This window comes from Pimephales promelas, chromosome 20, assembly GCF_988280905.1.
Source record: "Pimephales promelas chromosome 20, fPimPro1.hap1.1, whole genome shotgun sequence".
Classification (NCBI taxonomy): Eukaryota; Metazoa; Chordata; class Actinopteri; order Cypriniformes; family Leuciscidae; genus Pimephales; species Pimephales promelas.
Genome location: NC_142788.1, coordinates 12,551,650 through 12,570,808, shown reverse-complemented (window position 1 = coordinate 12,570,808; position 19,159 = coordinate 12,551,650). Strand labels below are relative to the sequence as shown.

General features: G+C 39.9%; 3 protein-coding genes across 5 annotated transcripts in view; 1 reads left to right on the top strand and 2 right to left on the bottom strand.

The window, feature by feature from the left end:
* Positions 1-11,167, top strand: part of LOC120469501 (uncharacterized) — an 81,611-nt gene extending 70,444 nt beyond the window's left edge. For all 3 annotated transcript variants that reach the window (XM_089124392.1, XM_089124391.1, XM_089124390.1), the window contains one exon: positions 8,432-11,167. In XM_089124392.1, coding sequence (XP_088980518.1) covers positions 8,461-11,076 — 2,616 coding nt within the window. In that variant the 5' untranslated portion in view covers positions 8,432-8,460 and the 3' untranslated portion in view covers positions 11,077-11,167. The remainder of the gene's footprint in view (positions 1-8,431) is intronic.
* On the bottom strand, positions 5,834-12,662 carry LOC120469493 (uncharacterized). The gene is made up of 4 exons (XM_039658523.2): positions 12,442-12,662; positions 8,101-8,232; positions 7,700-7,837; positions 5,834-6,120 (listed from the first exon to the last, which is right to left on the bottom strand). The coding sequence occupies exons 1-4, from the start codon at positions 12,527-12,529 to the stop codon at positions 5,987-5,989; spliced, it is 492 nt and encodes a 163-aa protein (XP_039514457.1). The 5' UTR covers positions 12,530-12,662; the 3' UTR covers positions 5,834-5,986.
* A 625-nt stretch (positions 12,663-13,287) lies between these two features.
* Positions 13,288-19,070, bottom strand: snx21 (sorting nexin family member 21). Its single transcript, XM_039658503.2, has 4 exons — positions 18,786-19,070; positions 17,704-17,989; positions 16,604-16,761; positions 13,288-15,500 (listed from the first exon to the last, which is right to left on the bottom strand). Exons 1-4 carry the CDS (start codon positions 18,792-18,794, stop codon positions 14,736-14,738), a joined length of 1,218 nt encoding a protein of 405 aa, XP_039514437.2. The 5' UTR covers positions 18,795-19,070; the 3' UTR covers positions 13,288-14,735.
* Positions 19,071-19,159: the final 89 nt, after the last annotated feature.

The following is a 19,159-nucleotide window of genomic DNA, read 5'->3' as shown; positions in this document are numbered from 1 at the left end:
CTTTCCCAGCCTCAGGTATCCAATCATTGAGTCCTGAGCTCTTACAACAATGGTAGAAAATTGTTCAAAGACGCATTTTCTTTGCAGCTTTTGATCCAACTGTGACTGTAGTTACATTCCAAAACGAATCTCAGCTCTGGGAAAGAAATTTTGGTAACACTTTACAATACGTGTGCACTAATAAGCATTAATTCATGCTTAACTAATGCACAGATAATACTGAATTAATGTGTAACTAATGATTATCTAAGTTATTCATTAATGATTACCACATTATGAACTAATTAAGAGTCTGTAAAGTTAATGTATTAGTTCATACATGAATTGTTATTAATTAAATATGTAATTGTGCATTAATTCCATAATGACTCATTTTTTAACTAATAGTGTTAATTAATATGTTAATTACCAGAATGAGCCAAAGCCTTGTATATTGCAACTTCCAGATAATAATAATATGCATTAATATGTGATTAATTAGGCTACTTAATTGTTAGTGCAAATTCATGTGCAAATTACTACAATTACTAAACGACTAGTTAATAATGGTGTGCCCCAACAAGTAAAGTCATAACATAATGATACCTTTGCAAATCATTAGCTAATGATTAATTAAAGCAGACAACTGGAAGTTGAAGTGTATAGCTTTGACTAATTGTGGTATTTCAACACTATCTCACGACCAATTCGTACGAATTCGACGCATGATTAAAAAGTGGCTAATTCGTACTAATTCGTACGACCTCACTCGTACTAATTCGTACGATTTGTCTAAACCCACGTGATGGTTATGTTTAGGGGCGGGGTAAGGGGTAGGTCATTCGTACGAATTCATACGAATTGGCCAATTCGTAAAATATGTACGATTTAGCAAAATCGTATTAATTCGTACGAGTGAGGTCGTATGAATTGTTACGAATTAGCCACTTTTTAATCATTCGTCGAATTCGTACGACTTGGTCGTGAGATCGGGTTGGGTATTTAACACATTGATTTACACTATTAGTTAATAAAATATCTTATTAAGGAATTAATACACAATGACACATTGAATTAATAGCAATTCATGTATTAATACATGTTAGTTAATACATTAACTAATGTTTAATAAATGAACCTTATTGTAAAGTGTTACCCTTTATTAGTTTCTGACGCTGTAATCATTAATTAATGGTTTAGTTCTTCATGAGTTATACATTAACTCATGATTATCTGCGCATTAGTTAAGCATGAATTAATGGATATTAGTGCACCCGTATTGTAAAGTGTTACCGAAATTTTCATGGGGCACATGCAAAATCGCGTGGATACCGCCCTCTTGTGGTGACACCAGCGCTAACTGGCAGGGGCTGTGTGCTGGCTGTGCGGTGACCTCTGGTGGTTTGACAGGAAGATTTTAATGGTCTCTGCTGTTCTCTAAATAGCACCACGGGAGACGACTGAATGACCTGGGCTTTGCTGTGTAGGTTTTTTGTTTGTATAAGTTATATGTTGTTGTTGAGTGTGAGTGGTATATCAAACAGTGCATTGTAGGTAGTGTACAGTGTATTTGTTGTATATGTATGCATTTTTGTGTCGCTGTTGAAAGTAATGTTTGTAGCTAATGCTGTGTGAGTGGAATAATAGCAAACCAACAGCAATTAATTTACATTGAATTTACAGGGAAGGGGAAGGAAAACATAAAAAAAACATTGTGATAATGAATTAAATCATTATAGAACACCATAAAAGAGTTTTCTAAAAAGTGGGAAAAAAGGACAAAAAGTTAGAACACAAAATGGCCAGCAGAGGGAACACTTGAATCATGAAATAGAATCTTCGATATAAAAAAATTACAGGGCAAGAGCAAACCAAAGGAAGCAAAAAAATTACAATAAGTTTTGAATCGATTAAAAAAAAAAATATGGAGAAAAAATATTTAAAAAAAAATTAGAAGACAGTAGGGAGGGTTGATGATAAAACTGAAGAAAAATAGTAAGACCCGCTCCTTATGCACTGCCTATGAGCCACATGGGAAGAACATATGTCATAAAAGGAGTTCAGCTTCCAATGCTATCATCTGATGCTGATCATAGTCGGGGAGCCAAAGTCTCAAAAGCTCAATAAAATGGGTTGAACCTAACATGGTCTGTCATACTTTTTAATTTGTTTTTTTTTTTTTTCTGTTAACTTTGACCCTTAGAACAAATAATTGAAGGGTCTGCTCTGCTGAAAATATCGCGAAAAAAAATTCTGGCCATTTTAGTGTATACGCCCAATATATTTTATCAGAAAAATGAGACAAATATATATAGCCTATTTTTTCAACAAATCCTTAATGGGTTGCTTTCCTGGAAACATGTAAGTATCTTACATGTAAGTAAGACAAATTAAGTACAATTTACCTTGATCTTCAAATTCAAAAAGTTTTCACCCCCGACTCTTAATGCATCTTGTTTCATTGTGGAGCATTTAGCTTGTAAGTATAAACTGGCCTTGGAGTTACAGTAATAGTAAATACCTTATTTGTTTTGGTTCTTTATAACTTTTCACCTCTGACTTCCAGTGGAAGAATCAAGCTACTTTGTGAGAGTGTACAACAAAACCCTGCTGGTAAATCTACCCACGCCTGACTTCAGCATGCCCTACAACGTCATCTGCCACACCTGCACGGTGGTCATGGCTACTTTTACAACTTGCTGACCCGCACATTCCAGGATGAACCGAGTCCTACACAGACCAAGTGGTTGGCCAACCTTGTTCACTGCATAAGGCAAGGCAAGTTTGCCAAGAGCAGGTCTGATCCCTGAAATGTCCATATTAGGCAGCTGAGAGAATCATGACTCAAAAACAGCATCTGCTGGAGTTTGAAGATTCTTTTTAGCCCTGAAAGGACCGATGGCAAGTGACTGTTCTGAAATTTTGTTGAACAAATAAGCTCCCAAGACAGATGGATTAGCCACTTATTTTTGTTTTGTCAAACTCATAAGCAAAGATTTTTTTTGCAGTGTTTTTTTTTCAGCATTGATAACTTTTTCCTCACCTTGCTCTTCCTCATCATCTTCCTCCTTGTTCACCACCTCTTACACACACACTCTTCATTCTCTCCCTCTTTGTTTCCATCCATTGTTGGTATCAACATTCAGTTCAACATTTTTAGTAAATTGTGGGACTCTGAAGTGACTTGTATTATGAACAGTTGGTTTGGTCACATCATTAGAAATAAGTGTGAACAATTTTGAGTCGTTGTGTGTAAACAGTGACAACTTTGTTGGAGTTGTGTGTTTAACTTTCACCTACCTGCGTTTAGCATTTTGAAACATAAGTGCATCACAGAGCGAAATGTGTTGTAGTGAGTGAGAATTTGTTTAGAGTTTTAAAAAAAATTGGTGGATGAGATTTGCAAACAGTGTTTTAACCACCTGAGCTTGTTAAATGTTTTACAGAAAGAGTGATTTATTCGACAAATTGGTTTAGGCTATTGAGAATGTGGTTCAGAGAATGGGGTTTAGTGTTTTAGCAATTCAGAAAAACTGTAAAAGACATGTGAATTTTTTTTAATTTTTTTTTAAAGACTGAAGACTTGAGACGAGGCAGACAACACGACGACAGGCAGGATGGAGGACCACTGAGATCGTCAGTAAGATGGCGATGACGAGTGCTATAGAGGCAGCTCTGAAGGAAAGACCAGGCAGGAACACAAGGAACATGTAACTTGATTTAGATCTCAGATGTAGCACCAGCCTTGCCACCAGGTAGAGGTTCACAGAACCAGAGGCTTGACACAGGGGTTAGAGCTGTACCAGTATGGCTGCCAGGCGACTCAAGATAAGACAGACAAGATAAAGCAACAATAAAGATAATCAAAACTACACTGATAAGATCAATGACTATAAAGTCAAAAAGTACAAAAAAAAAAATCAAAATCAAAATTTCTAAGATAAAAAAAACTGGAGTAGCTAAAGAGAAGCCAGACTTGGTGATGGACATTTCCAAACAATGCTTCATTAAGCTTCGAAGCCTTACAATGGAACTGAATCCACACTGAACCGACTTAAGTTGAACAACAGCCGAAATGCATAATTTTCCTGTTATCACTGTAAAGCTGCTTTGAAACAATTTGAAATATACACTCACCTAAAGGATTATTAGGAACACCTGTTCAATTTCTCATGAATGCAATTATCTAATCAGCCAATCATATGGCAGTTGCTTCAATGCATTTAGGGGTGTGGTCCTGGTCAAGACAATCTCCTGAACTCAAAACTGAATGTCAGAATGGGAAAGGAAGGTGATTTAAGCAATTTTGAGCGTGGCTTGGTTGTTGGTGCCAGACGGGCCGGTCTGAGTATTTCACAATCTGCTCAGTTACTGGGATTTTCACACACAACCATTTCTAGGGTTTACAAAGAATGGTGTGAAAACGGAAAAACATCCAGTTTGCGGCAGTCCTGTGGGCGAAAATGCCTTGTTGATGCAAGAGGTCAGAGGAGAATGGGCTGATTGAAATATCCACTCGTTACAACCGAGGTATGCAGCAAAGCATTTGTGAAGCCACAACACACACAACCTTGAGGCGGATGGGGCTACAACAGCAGAAGACCCCACCGGGTACCACTCATCTCCACTACAAATATGAAAAAGAGGCTACAATTTGCAAGAGATCACCAAAATTGGACAGTTGAAGACTGTAAAAATGTCGCCTGGTCTGATGAGTCTCGATTTCTAATGAGACATTCAGATGGTAGAGTCCGAATCTGGCGTAAACAGAATGAGAACATGGATCCATCATGCCTTGTTACCACTGTGCAGGCTGGTGGTGGTGGTGTAATGGTGTGGGGGATGTTTTCTTGGCACACTTTGGGCCCCTTAGTGCCAATTGGGCATCGTTTAAATGCCACGGCCTACCTGAGCATTGTTTCTGACCATGTCCATCCTCTGATGGCTCTTTCCAGCAGGATAATGCACCATGTTACAAAGCTTGAATCATTTCAAATTGGTTTCTTGAACATGACAATGAGTTCGCTGTACTAAAATGGCCCCCATAGTCACCAGATCTCAACCCAAAAGAGCATCTTTGGGATGTGGTGGAACGGGAGCTTCGTGCCCTGGATGTGCATCCTACAAATCTCCATCAAGATGATATCCTATCAATATGGGCCAACATTTCCAAAGAATGCTTTCAGCACCTTGTTGAATCAATGCCACGTAAAATCAAGGCAGTTCTGAAGGCCAGAGGGGGTCAAACACAGTATTAGTATGGTGTTCCTAATAATCCATTAGGTGAATGTATAAAGTGCTACAGTATATAAATAAAGGTGGCTTGTCTGGACTCAAATCTTGTCTTTCTTAAACGCAGGATGTAAACATTGTTTTTTTTGTTTTTTCCAGACAGAATTCAAAGTCTGTTCACATTCCTGGAAGCTGATGCAAGCAAACCTTGGTTCAGTACAAATTCCTTTCATTTTCCCACTTCTTTTCTCTTTATACAAATTAATTCCCAAAAGTACAGCATTAACCTGCATTCTTTGATCGATTTATTTCTGGTAGCTTAGTACTTTTAGTTCAAGGCTTTTCCATCACTGTCATGTTTTGCTGACAGTGATAATTGTTTTGACACTTTTGCTGCCAAGCTCCAAGAGCGGATGGTAACAGAGGTCTCTTTCATTCCAAAATGTTTTGCACGTGTTTTGGTCTCGGGGAGGGGAACTAGTACATTCCTAAGCACTGATGCCAATGAGCTGTAATGTGAGAAGAGAACATCCAAATGAACACTGGCATACCAAAAAATACCAACTCTTCAATGAAGCAATTTTCTTTGATTTTTTCATGGCCAAAAAACTCAACACTAAAAGAAGGTTTACTAAAACTATGTTTTATTTGGTGGTTACAAAGAGGGAAAACATCCCCTGTGAAAAAAGCACTGAATTGATTTAAGTAAAATTGATTTAACTCAAGTATGTATTATTATGCAAAATTTATCTCAGGAAACTTTCTGGTGGTTAAATCAGCAAGGTTCCCCGCAAGCATGACCACAGGTGGTTGGGCAGCATTTTTGTTCAGCAGGGCACTGACCATCATGGTAACAGTATTCGGCACACATTGGAGTCCCCTTCGGTAGGGCACATCGACCAGGCTTCACTGCGTGGATGGAGATATTGAGCTTTAGTCAGGCCATGTAGTGCTATCAAGCCTCTGATGTACAACACAAAAAATAGAAGCTTGTTTTTGCCACGGAATAAAAATTGTAAAAGATAATAACAATTGTGAGGAAAAAGTCCAGAATTGCGAGAAAGAAAGATATAAAGTCCAATTCTGAGGAAAGAAAGACTTTATAATTCACAATTGTGAGTTTATATCATGTAATTCTGACTTTATAACTTGTAATCGCAACTTAAGATTACACAATTCTGAAAAAAAAAATCACAGTTACGAGGTTTAAACTTGTAATTGCATGCGAAAAAAGTCTGAATTGTGAGATCGCAATTTTTATATATTTTTTTCAGTGGGGGAAACAAGCTTCCAAACAAAACACTTAGTTTTCTTAGTTTTACTTACTCAATGAATAACATTCTAAGTATTATTATTCATCTTTTATAAAACGGCCAAATTCATGTACTTTTGGAATAGTTAATACTTAGTTAAAAGTTAATTCTTAATCATACTTATTATTAAATAAGACAAACTAAAAGGCAATGAGAAAGCTGACCCAAACATGAATAGAATAGAATAATATACAATCCATTTGTTAACATCATTTAAAGGGTTAGTTCACCCAAAAATGAAAATTAAGTCATTAATTACTCACCCCCATGCTGTTCCAACCCCGTAAGACCTTCGTTCGTCTTCGGAACACAAATGAAGATATTTTTGATTAAATTTGAGAGCTGTATAACTACCACATTGGCTCCTAAGGGACTGCCTCTTGACGGCCCAGAAAGTCAATGAAGAAAATGTTTAAATATCCCAAGTGACTACCGTGGCTCAACTATATGTTTATCAAGCGACGCGAATACTTTTTGTGCGAAAAAACATAAATAGCGAGTATTCACGAGACTTCCTTATAGATTTCCACGACGCATGCGCGAGATTTGCGATCTGCGTACACCAGCTTACACCACTTCAGATCGCAATTCTCGCGCATGCGTCGTGGAAATCTATAAGGAAGTCTCGTTCTGGCCTACAAGGAAGAAAAAAATAGTCGAATAAACTCGTTATTTTTGTTTGTTTTTTCGCACAAAAAGTATTCGCGTCGCTTGATAAACATATAGTTGAGCCACGGTAGTCACTTGGGATATTTAAACATTTTCTTCATTGACTTTTTGGGCCGTCAAGAGGCAGTCCCTTAGGAGCCAATGTGGTAGTTATACAGCTCTCAAATTTAATCAAAAATATCTTCATTTGTGTTCCGAAGACGAACGAAGGTCTTACGGGGTTGGTACAGCATGGGGGTGAGTAATTAATGACTTAATTTTCATTTTTGGGTGAACTAACCCTTTAACTATAATAGCTAAAATGAACTGACAATGAAAAATACCTCTAAACCATTTATTAATGTTAATTAAAAAGTTGTATATGTTGATATTATTTAATAGATCTGAGCTGACATGAACTAACACCTGTATTTTGATTAAAGTTCGTAAAGATTAATAGATCCTGTAAAAAATTTATTGGAACCTCATTGTAAAATTATATAATATAATATAAAATAATATAATACCTGTATATGGAGCAGTACATGCATGTCCACATCCATTGCTGCAGCATTTCTCATTGTTGGGACAGTCACTGTCATTGACACAGTACTCAGCACACACTCCTGCTCCGAATTTTCTGCGTGGACACACTCCTGGCTTTGCTGTTATACAGATGCATGACAGAGAAACCATGTCACTAAATGCTTTTTTATTTTTAAAAAGCAATTATTTTTACATTTTAAATATTCTTTTAAGTTTACCATATTATTGGAATACGTTTTACATTTCAGTCTTTCTACTTTAAAATTCCATGTTTAATCAATGTGTTAATTGCTGTTTTCTTGAAATTATTTTTTACCTTTATTACCAATTTCTTTTGAAAGAATTCATCAGGTATTATTATCCATTACTCATTGAAACTCACTGAAAGCAGGCGGCACACACACAGCCCCACAGTCAAATACACAGCATTTGTGTCCTCCAGAGCAGTCTCTATCAGAAACACATCCTCGACTGGACGGCACGACCATCAGCTTCCCCGGACAGTGATCGACCACTAAAGAAAGATCATCATTAGTTTAAAATAGTTTGTTTCAGCATCTTTAAGTCAGTGGTTTTGCAATTGAGTTTCAAGCTTATTCACACTAAACTGTGTCAATTAATGTCATATTACAAAGTGTGTAACAAAAGTTGTAACCACTTGTATCAGTAAAAATAATTGTAATCCCAACACCCTTATTTCATTCTAACCATAGGGGGAGTATCTGAGCCGCTCAGCTCGATCATGCCACTGTGGGACCCTAGTTGGACTGTAGGATTTTATGTCATCCTGGCATTGCAGGTGAGTGGATCCGTATTTGCTTTGGGTGTCATGGAGGGGGCACAAGACGTTCACTCTGTACTCGCCATGCAAGAGTCTCCAACCGTCATGGCTGCCACCCAGAGTCTCCAACCGTCATTGCCGCCACGCCAGAGTCTCCAACCATCATGGCAGCCACCCAGAGTCTCCAACCATCATTGCCGCCACCCAGAGTCTCCAACTGTCATTGCCGCCACCCAGAGTCTCCAACTGTCATTGCCGCCACGCCAGAGTCTCCAACCATCATGGCTGCCACCCAGAGTCTCCAACCGTCATTGCCACCACGCCAGAATCTCCAACCATCAAGGCTGCCACCCAGAGTCTCCAACCGTCATTGCTGCCACCCAGAGTCTCCAACCGTCATTGCCTCCACGCCAGAGTCTCCAACAATCATGGCTGCCACCCAGAGTCTCCAACCGTCATTGCCTCCACGCCAGAGTCTCCAACCATCAAGGCTGCCACCCAGAGTCTCCAACCGTCATTGCTGCCACCCAGAGTCTCCAACTGTCATTGCCGCCACGCCAGAGTCTCCAACCATCATGGCTGCCACCCAGAGTCTCCAACCGTCATTGCCACCACGCCAGAATCTCCAACCATCAAGGCTGCCACCCAGAGTCTCCAACCGTCATTGCTGCCACCCAGAGTCTCCAACCGTCATTGCCTCCACGCCAGAGTCTCCAACCATCATGGCAGCCACCCAGAGTCTCCAACCGTCATTGCCGCCACGCCAGAGTCTCCAACCATCATGGCAGCCACCCAGAGTCTCCAACCATCATTGCCGCCACCCAGAGTCTCCAACTGTCATTGCCGCCACCCAGAGTCTCCAACTGTCATTGCCGCCACGCCAGAGTCTCCAACCATCATGGCTGCCACCCAGAGTCTCCAACCGTCATTGCCACCACGCCAGAATCTCCAACCATCAAGGCTGCCACCCAGAGTCTCCAACCGTCATTGCTGCCACCCAGAGTCTCCAACCGTCATTGCCTCCACGCCAGAGTCTCCAACCATCATGGCTGCCACCCAGAGTCTCCAACCGTCATTGCCACCACGCCAGAATCTCCAACCATCAAGGCTGCCACCCAGAGTCTCCAACCGTCATTGCTGCCACCCAGAGTCTCCAACCGTCATTGCCTCCACGCCAGAGTCTCCAACCGTCATTGCCTCCACGCCAGAGTCTCCAACCGTCATGGCTGCCACCCAGAGTCTCCAACCGTCATTGCCTCCACGCCAGAGTCTCCAACCATCAAGGCTGCCACCCAGAGTCTCCAACCGTCATTGCTGCCACCCAGAGTCTCCAACTGTCATTGCCGCCACGCCAGAGTCTCCAACCATCATGGCTGCCACCCAGAGTCTCCAACCGTCATTGCCACCACGCCAGAATCTCCAACCATCAAGGCTGCCACCCAGAGTCTCCAACCGTCATTGCTGCCACCCAGAGTCTCCAACCGTCATTGCCGCCACCCAGAGTCTCCAACTGTCATTGCCGCCACGCCAGAGTCTCCAACCATCATGGCTGCCACCCAGAGTCTCCAACCGTCATTGCCACCACGCCAGAATCTCCAACCATCAAGGCTGCCACCCAGAGTCTCCAACCGTCATTGCTGCCACCCAGAGTCTCCAACCGTCATTGCCTCCACGCCAGAGTCTCCAACCATCAAGGCTGCCACCCAGAGTCTCCAACCGTCATTGCTGCCACCCAGAGTCTCCAACTGTCATTGCCGCCACGCCAGAGTCTCCAACCATCATGGCTGCCACCCAGAGTCTCCAACCGTCATTGCCACCACGCCAGAATCTCCAACCATCAAGGCTGCCACCCAGAGTCTCCAACCGTCATTGCTGCCACCCAGAGTCTCCAACCGTCATTGCCTCCACGCCAGAGTCTCCAACCATCAAGGCTGCCACCCAGAGTCTCCAACCGTCATTGCTGCCACCCAGAGTCTCCAACTGTCATTGCCGCCACGCCAGAGTCTCCAACCATCATGGCTGCCACCCAGAGTCTCCAACCGTCATTGCCACCACGCCAGAATCTCCAACCATCAAGGCTGCCACCCAGAGTCTCCAACCGTCATTGCTGCCACCCAGAGTCTCCAACCGTCATTGCCTCCACGCCAGAGTCTCCAACCATCATGGCAGCCACCCAGAGTCTCCAACCATCATGGCAGCCACCCAGAGTCTCCAACCATCATTGCCGCCACCCAGAGTCTCCAACTGTCATTGCCGCCACCCAGAGTCTCCAACTGTCATTGCCGCCACGCCAGAGTCTCCAACCATCATGGCTGCCACCCAGAGTCTCCAACCGTCATTGCCACCACGCCAGAATCTCCAACCATCAAGGCTGCCACCCAGAGTCTCCAACCGTCATTGCTGCCACCCAGAGTCTCCAACCGTCATTGCCTCCACGCCAGAGTCTCCAACCATCATGGCTGCCACCCAGAGTCTCCAACCGTCATTGCTGCCACGCCAGAGTCTCCAACCATCATGGCAGCCACCCAGAGTCTCCAACCGTCATTGCCACCACCATGCCAGAGTGTCCAACCGTGATGGCTGCCACCAAGAGACTCCAACCATCATTGCCGCCACGCCAGAGTCTCCAACCGCCACTGCCGCCATGTCAGAGTCTCAAACCATCATTGCCGCCACGCCAGAGTCTCCAACCGTCATTGCCGCCACGCCAGAGTCTCCAACCATCATGCCTGCCACCCAGAGTCTCCACCCGTCATGGCTGCCACCCAGAGTCTCCAACTCTCATGGCCACCATGCCAGTTCTAATTTCCAGAGTCATGGTCGAGGAGGCCACGATTAAAGATTTTGACTACTTTGGAATTGACATTACCCCTGGATGTCCTGCCTGCTCTGTTATGGCAATGGAGGCCATTACTGAATTTTCTGTCTGTCTTGACACTGCCCAAGAAGCCAACCCTATCGGTACCCTTTTCTACAGTTACGCCTGCTTCACCATGGTGGTCACCAGCTTCACTGTGGGGATCTTCTGTCAAGTCTGCTCTGTCATGGTGGTCCTCAGCTACACAGTGGTGCCTCGCATAAAACCCTTAGCACATACATTAAAAAAATAAAGAAAGAAATAAAGAATAATAATAATAACAATTTTAAAAATCACCTAGTCTATTACATAGCTGTATTGCTTCAGGCATGAAAGTAAATTTATAAAGATTTGTAGAATATTTAATTGCCCTTAAACGTCGTCGCAGGGGCATCCACTCAAAATCCAAATGTAGCGGGTGTGTACTATCTCCTATTATTTTATGAGCCATCCTCAGCACCCGCTGTTCGTAATAAGATGTAAGGCTTCGTATGGGAACACCCATAATTTGTTTCTCTGGTTTCTCCTTGCCATGATCCATAATCTTTGAAGGAAACAACAACAGCGTGCCTCTAAACATTACGCAGTTGTCCACATCTGACACCATGGTTACTATGGCAGTTCAAACGGAAACCAGGGATAACGCGGATTATACGTCATTGACAGGCGACAAGCGACAGGCACTATTTAAAATTGTGAATTTCTCAGAATTTTTACAAATTCTTGGACACATTTAGGATAATGTAAGTACTCAATTCAAAGAAATATACTTTGCAAGTGTTTTTTTATCTTTTGATACAAAATGCTTACATATTGTACCTTTAACGTTAAATATAAATAAAATTGTCTATGCATGTTTTTCTTGTACAATGGAAACACACACACACACACACAACTTTCGTACAGTGTATGACAATTTATGCATACCTTTATATTAATTATTTAAAATTAACTGATGCAGAAGTTATTCTTTCACTGGACGTCTATACTCTGTATGTTTGAGAATTGTAAAATGAGAAAGGCACTTGTTTAATGCATTTCTTCGGGCTGCGTATGAAGTTAAAGAACATGGATCTTCTTCTCACCTGTGAAGTTTCGTCCTGGAGCAGCTTCTGTTGAGCTCCAGTATCCAGCCAGACACAATAACACAGTGCAATACACTCGGGCTGTCATCCTTTCGACCTGCAATCACAATGAACTCTGCAAGAAAGAAAATGCGCTGCTGAGTGAGTTCGCGAGGAGGGGCGGAGAGATCTTACAGGGTCCATGCGCGAGGTATTCACGGACGACGAAACTACCATCAAAACATCAGCTGACATAAAAAAAATAATGCTGGCTATACAGTCTATCAAATGTTATTATAAAAAATACTCAAAGACATCATACTTTTCTCAGAACGAGAAAGTATATGACCGCGTCAGTAAGCCAATCAGAAAACTTGAAGTTAGCACTCAACCAATGGCGTGAGTTTGGGGCGGGATGATCTGAACTCGTATGCACGCTTGCAATGTTTTGAATCCCCCACACATATTTGTTTGATTTATTTATATCCAATACAATCCCACCAGAAAGTTTTTTTCGTCAGTGGGTTCACCAGTTTGGACACTACCGAAATCTGGAACTAATCTGGAACTGTAATTTTTTCCCGAAACTGATTGGAAACCCCTCATTTGTGCATGGAAACAGCTCTCCCATGAAGAATATTGAAAGAAAGAAAGCTGTTCGGCGTTTCCTCGGTGGATGAGGTACACAGAAAGAAATGCTTGGCAGGAGTTATGCTTGTTGTTGGCATAGGATATACATTATATTATATACATTGCTTTGAAACAGATAATGCATTAACACAGTAATCAAAAATTGTGCATCTAATGGTGTTGTATATATGACCACTAGATGGCAGGAGTATAAAAATGAGCAGTTGAAGAACATGAGACTAGTGACAAAAGTTTATTGATATACTATAAATTGAAATGGATTTTCCTTGAACAATTCCAGTGCATAAAACCATTTGAAATACAAAATTTGAATAAAAAACCAGGAAGCATTTATTTATTGTAAAGACGTTTTAGCCAAAATGCATTTTTTCTTATATGGGAAAATTTGAGGAAAATTAACAATCTCGAGTTGTGCAGAGTATATTATGCTGCTAATGTTTAAACTATACTCAACAACACATAATTTAACACATAAATAAATATATTCAAATTCAAATTTAGTAAGAAACAGAGCAAAAAACGTAATTTGTTTAACCAGTACACAAATATATCTGAGTTTGTGTGCAACAATTTGTAAAACAATGCAGGATTTTACAAAAAAGATTGGGCTCAGACATTAAAAATATCCTTTTTGAAACGAATAACTATGCAGTATTAAAAGAATGATATTGCTCTCTAAATATATTCAAAATCATTCAATAAAAAGGCTGTCTATGACATATAAAGGCATCCTTTGAATTACATTAAAAAAAAATCTGTTAAAACATTTGTAGTGTTATTTGCACTGCAGATATAAACAGATTTATACAAGAGTTATTTAAAATCACTTTAAGCTCAGTAACAAAACATACATTTAAAACTGTACTTTACAGCATTACCATTCAAAGTATATGACTATTTCATTTATAATTTACACCAAAAGTGGATATTCCCTTTATTTTACGAATGTATAATGCATCATTTAGCAGTCGACAGCCTCGCTTAACACTTTCCCATGTCCACTTGAAATAATGTGTGATAGTGGTGCTGAAATGAAGGCTGATTGATTCAAGTCCCCTATAGAACAAGACAAGTGTTGCATCTGTGAAATTCATGACGGCTACAAAGAAATGTTCTTGGTGTCACACCAAAACCAGATTCCCAATGAAATATTAACAGGATACAAAAAAATAATAATAATAGTGTAGCACTTTACAAGTTCAATTTGTTAACATTTATTAATGCATTAGGTCTCATGAACTAAGAGTAAACCACAATTATTACTGCATTTATTAATCCATGTGAATGTAATAATTACACAATGGTTGACTGCTGTAAATTAACTCATAAATCACTAATGTTAATTCATACTGTTACAATTAGTCTTGAAATGTTAGAATTGTTTTAGTGTATTTCAGAAATTAACTTCAACTTTAAAAGTAGTGTTTGTCGTTAATTCATAATACTTAAGTCGTAAGGCATTAAGTAATGTTAACAAACTGAGTCGTATTGTAAAGTGTCACCAATTCAAGAATAAGGCTGATAAACCCTATTGAAATGTGCCCTTGTGTTTTAAAGTGTAGAGTTAATATTAATTCCACAGGTTCCCTTAGTGACCTAATCTTACATATTGCTTTCAGAAACATCCCTCAAATTCATATATATATAAAAAGAATCCTAAATGCTTATGGGACATCTTCACTTTTGCTCTTAGCCCTGACCAGCCCCTCGCTGTCCTCGATGCTCTCTTTAATGAGACACTCCTTCAGGTTGGGCTGGGTCCCTAGATCAATCCCCTGCTCCTGGATCTCCAGCAGAAGAGCTTCCCAGCGCCTCTTGTCCTTCGAGATCTTCCAGGACAGCCTGACGTTGGATTGCAGGAGGGGGATGAGCAGAGGGTGAAACTGGTGCTGCTGTAGAGCCTCCTGGGAAGGCGCTAGATCCTGCAGGGCTCGGTCGCAGTGTTCCTGAGCCTCACCGAGTTGATCCAGCTCTTGGAAGCAGATGACCAAGGCGGAGAGCGTGAAGAACCAATGAACCCTCTGCGTCTGGTTGAGCTGCAGGATCTGATGGCATCCTAACTTCTCCTGGAGTCTCAGAGAGTTGAGAAGAGGCCCCAGGGCATCTTGGTAACGGCCCACTCGCATCAGCATCTGGCCAGCGCGCAGATCCCCCAGGTAGAAGAACTCGAGGAACGTAGGCGTGGTCCGTAGTTCGGGGAGGGAGTGAAGGTGGGTCAGGTACTGCTCGAACGCCCGGCTGCGCTTGGCAATGGTCTCGGCGGCGAAGTTTTTGCGCAGCTTCTTGCGAGGGAAGTGGACGCCATCCATCTCGTCTCCGTGACGCCGGCGCAAGCGGCTGTGTAGCCGTTCGAAGTCAGTGTAGCGCCGCGTGATGACAGCGGGAGTTTTGTCAAATGTGCCAGAGTGGATGACATGAATCGTGTAGAGCTGATGAGAAAAAGCGTATGTGACTTCATGTGAAACCAGAGAAACAAAACCAAATGACGCTTGTTTTTTTTTTCCCGAAAATACTTTAAAAATGCAGTTCATGCACACACAGTGAACGAATGATTAACATGTTTTTCATTTCGGAATTTGGGCCATAAATTAAAAAAAAAATGTGATTATACTATCCTGATATAATAATGAGGAATAACGCATGATTAAAATATTTGCATAATCTTTTAAACTAAAATGTACACAAAGACTACACTATATAGAACCTTAAAAGGTTCTATCAGCGCTACTTATTTGGAACCCCTAAAAGGTTCTATACGGAACCCTTTTTAAGGGTTCAATAATAAAAAAAAACCCTTTAGTGTTCTTTGCAACCAGGAAAAAGGTTCTATATCATTTGTTTTGTCCATTCAGGATTAAATATTTCCTATTGTTGACAAACATCAAGACCCTAAAATGTATTTATGAATGCATGTGAATGATCACATAATTTAATATATGGGGGTTAGAAAATGTATATATTTATATTTTTATGTAGTTAATCAATATCACACGAAGAGTGCCATTTCAGTTTTTCTCCTCCAAAAATCAGCATGATTAAAATGTGATATTAAGTTACTACAAGAGTTTAATAAACAATAATTTAATTACAACTATCAAATGTTGCAGAATAATTAGGAGTAATAGCCTATAGAGAACCTTTATGCCAAAAGGGTTCTTTCTTGTCATTATAGAACCTTTTTAATCATAAAAGGTTCTTTGGAGTTGAGTAAGGAACCCCATGCTTCATACAGAGTTCATTTAAATATCTTTAATCTTCACAGCACGCAATTTGATAAAGTGTACAGTCCTACTTCTGATTTATTATTAATCCAAAATTTGGCTGGCCGTCTGGTCTGAAAAAAGCATTCGAGTGCACAATAACTTTAAGAAAAGAAAAGTCATGTAAAATGACTTTTATTTAGACAATATTATTAAATTATCATTGGCCCAAATATAAAATGGTGTTTTGAATGTTTGTATAAATATGTAATGTGTTCTGAAGTTGCTAAAAAATGATTGAAATGGTTCACAGTAGTGTCTTGTGTACTTACCACATACTTGGAATTTGTATCATGGACAACACTGGCATCGGTCACCTCAAAAATGAGTTTTTCAGGAATGCAACGAGTTCTTGAGCTCTTGTAGTTTTCTTGTAGTTGTCTGGTGATCATATTTGAGGTTTTGGGGGAAGGTCCTATTGGGCTGGTCTCTATAAAGCAAAGAAAAAATTAACTACAGATATCAAGTCAAATATCAAGTCAACTAAAAGTGAACTAAAAAGAAGAAGTGAAATTTGCCTACAAATAGATCATTGCAAGTTCACAAACACCATGTACATATGCTTAAGTTTAAAGGAAGAGCTTATTCCAAATAATGTTTCTAAAAGAATGGGGGGGTTTCCATGCAAACTCTTTTTTCCATACAATAGCAGTTCATAGAAAAGACAGCTGTCAAGCTCCAAAAATAATACACCATCAAAGTGGTTCATTCAACTTATGTGCTATAATACAAGTCTTTATTTCAATTGTAAGGAGCTGGGGAAAAACAATTGTCAGCTAAATCAACAAAAAAAATTAAAAAGTTTAAATGTAAATCTTCTGAAGTCGTGATAGTCACCAAAACCTAGTTTACATGTGTCCAAATCATTTGGCAACATAAATATGCAGAATAAGGAATGTGATTATATATATAAGAAGGAATGTGATAAATAAAAAAATTGATTGTGGGATAAATAAATAAAAATATGCAATTATCTTTTAGATTGGTTTTATTCCATGGCAGAAACAAACTTCCATAGTTTTCAACATTGCTAATAATAAGAATTTTTGTTTAGCAGAAAAATCACCATATAGAATGATTTCTAAAGGATCTGTAGTAGTGATGCTAGTGCTAGTGATGAATATCAGCTTTTCCATTATAGAAATAAATTACAGTTGCAAATATATTAAAACAGAAAACAGTCATTTAAAATTGTAATAATAATATTTAGCAATATAACTGTTTTACTGTATTTTTGATTAAATAAACACACCCTTGGCAATCACAAGAGACTTCTTTGAAGAACATAAACAATCTTAGTGTCCTTTACAGTTACACGACCAAATTATAATATATGTTAGCTCATTAAAAGATAGGCATTATTGAGAACTACCTGTGCTGCTACATGCATTATCTATGGACTCTCCAAAAAAGTCAGAATCACTGTCTGGCCCCGACGTGTCTCCCGGATCCTCAGAGTCCAGGACCCCATCACCCTCGAAGCACAGGGTCCCTCCTAGCCTGGCCGACACACAGTCCATGTCATCCTCAAGCTCGGAGCTTTCTGGAAAGTCATCCGTTCTGTGGCCGTCTGTCTCTGAAGGAAGCTCCCCTTCTTTGAACAGTGTACGGCGAAGTCTGTCGAATAGTTTAGAGGCCATCCCAGCTTTGCTCCAACCCTGAAGAGCACAAATGAGAAGGATTCCTGAATATAATATGCATTCAAATCATGACGTTACATTTATGGCAGATGGTTTAATGTCATGCAAAACCATATGTCAAACAAGCCTGCTGACAGTCTAAAGGCAGCAATGGAAACACTGAAGTTCAAACCTCTCATGATCTTTCATTGAGCTGTGTAACGTGAGAGCAAACCTTCAGGGAAACTGATCTGTCACACAAATATTTATTATTTATTGAGGGGTTTGGTGAAAAGAGCCTTACAACAGCATCGGATTTCTATCATTTCCATGGAAGAAATCTGAATATAAACCTTTTTTAAGTCTATAGTAAAAACAGACGTCATACTTATTTAGCGTTAGATACATTTGTGAACACATTATGCACATAAACACTCATGAGTTACAGCATATTTAAGGTTTTCCATATAATAAGCATTTAAACAAGTTATATTTATCACGTTTCGTCATTTACAACTGGAGAAACTTTTCAAAAACATCCATAAAGTGGGAGCAGCGACTGCAGAAAGTGAATTATTAACTCTTAACGTTAGCTTTGCTACGTGCTAATAATAACAACGCGCTTAATCAGCATAACTTCAACAACTTATAAATGTGTAGAAATGTAACAATAATTACACAAAACCATCACTTAAATTTACACATAATAAGCAGCCCTACAAGTTATTGTCAGACACCAAGTTTGAGGTTAACTTTTCTTGCTAACTATGGCTAATCTAACATTTCAACTCCAAAATGATGAACAAACGTATGAAACATGAATAACTCAACTTACCCGAGTCATAGACCTCTAAACTACATATGATCAGCTCTTCATGGTGCTGGATAAATCATTTCTACGTGCAAATAAAGAAAAGGAGCGGTGTAAACAAGGATGGGATTTGGGAGTTGGTCCCTGTCCATAAGAAAGAAGAAGAGGACGGACACTCTCGGACGCGCGCTTGACAACTGAAATCAGAAAACAGGAAAAAACGTTTAACATGCCTTCATAAAGATGTATTTCATAATACATTTATGTATAGATATGTGCATTTTTGCTTGGTGCATTTCTGTTTAACTTTTAATTCTGAATTATTTCGTATATCATGGCATACGAATCGTTTCTAACTGTTTTTAATTTAACCGTCATGTATGGCACACATTGAATTC

Coding starts and splice junctions, on each gene's coding strand:
- LOC120469493 (XM_039658523.2), bottom strand. CDS start 12,529: ATGACAGCCCGAGTGTATTGCACTGTGTTATTGTGTCTGGCTGGATAC. Junction 8,233..12,441: donor TCCAGGACGAAACTTCACAG/GTGAGAAGAAGA, acceptor ATCTTTCTTTAG/TGGTCGATCACTGTCCGGGG. Junction 7,838..8,100: donor GTGTGTGCCGCCTGCTTTCA/GTGAGTTTCAAT, acceptor TCTGTATAACAG/CAAAGCCAGGAGTGTGTCCA.
- snx21 (XM_039658503.2), bottom strand. Junction 16,762..17,703: donor TAATGCATGTAGCAGCACAG/GTAGTTCTCAAT, acceptor TTTGCTTTATAG/AGACCAGCCCAATAGGACCT. Junction 15,501..16,603: donor ATACAAATTCCAAGTATGTG/GTAAGTACACAA, acceptor TTTTCTCATCAG/CTCTACACGATTCATGTCAT.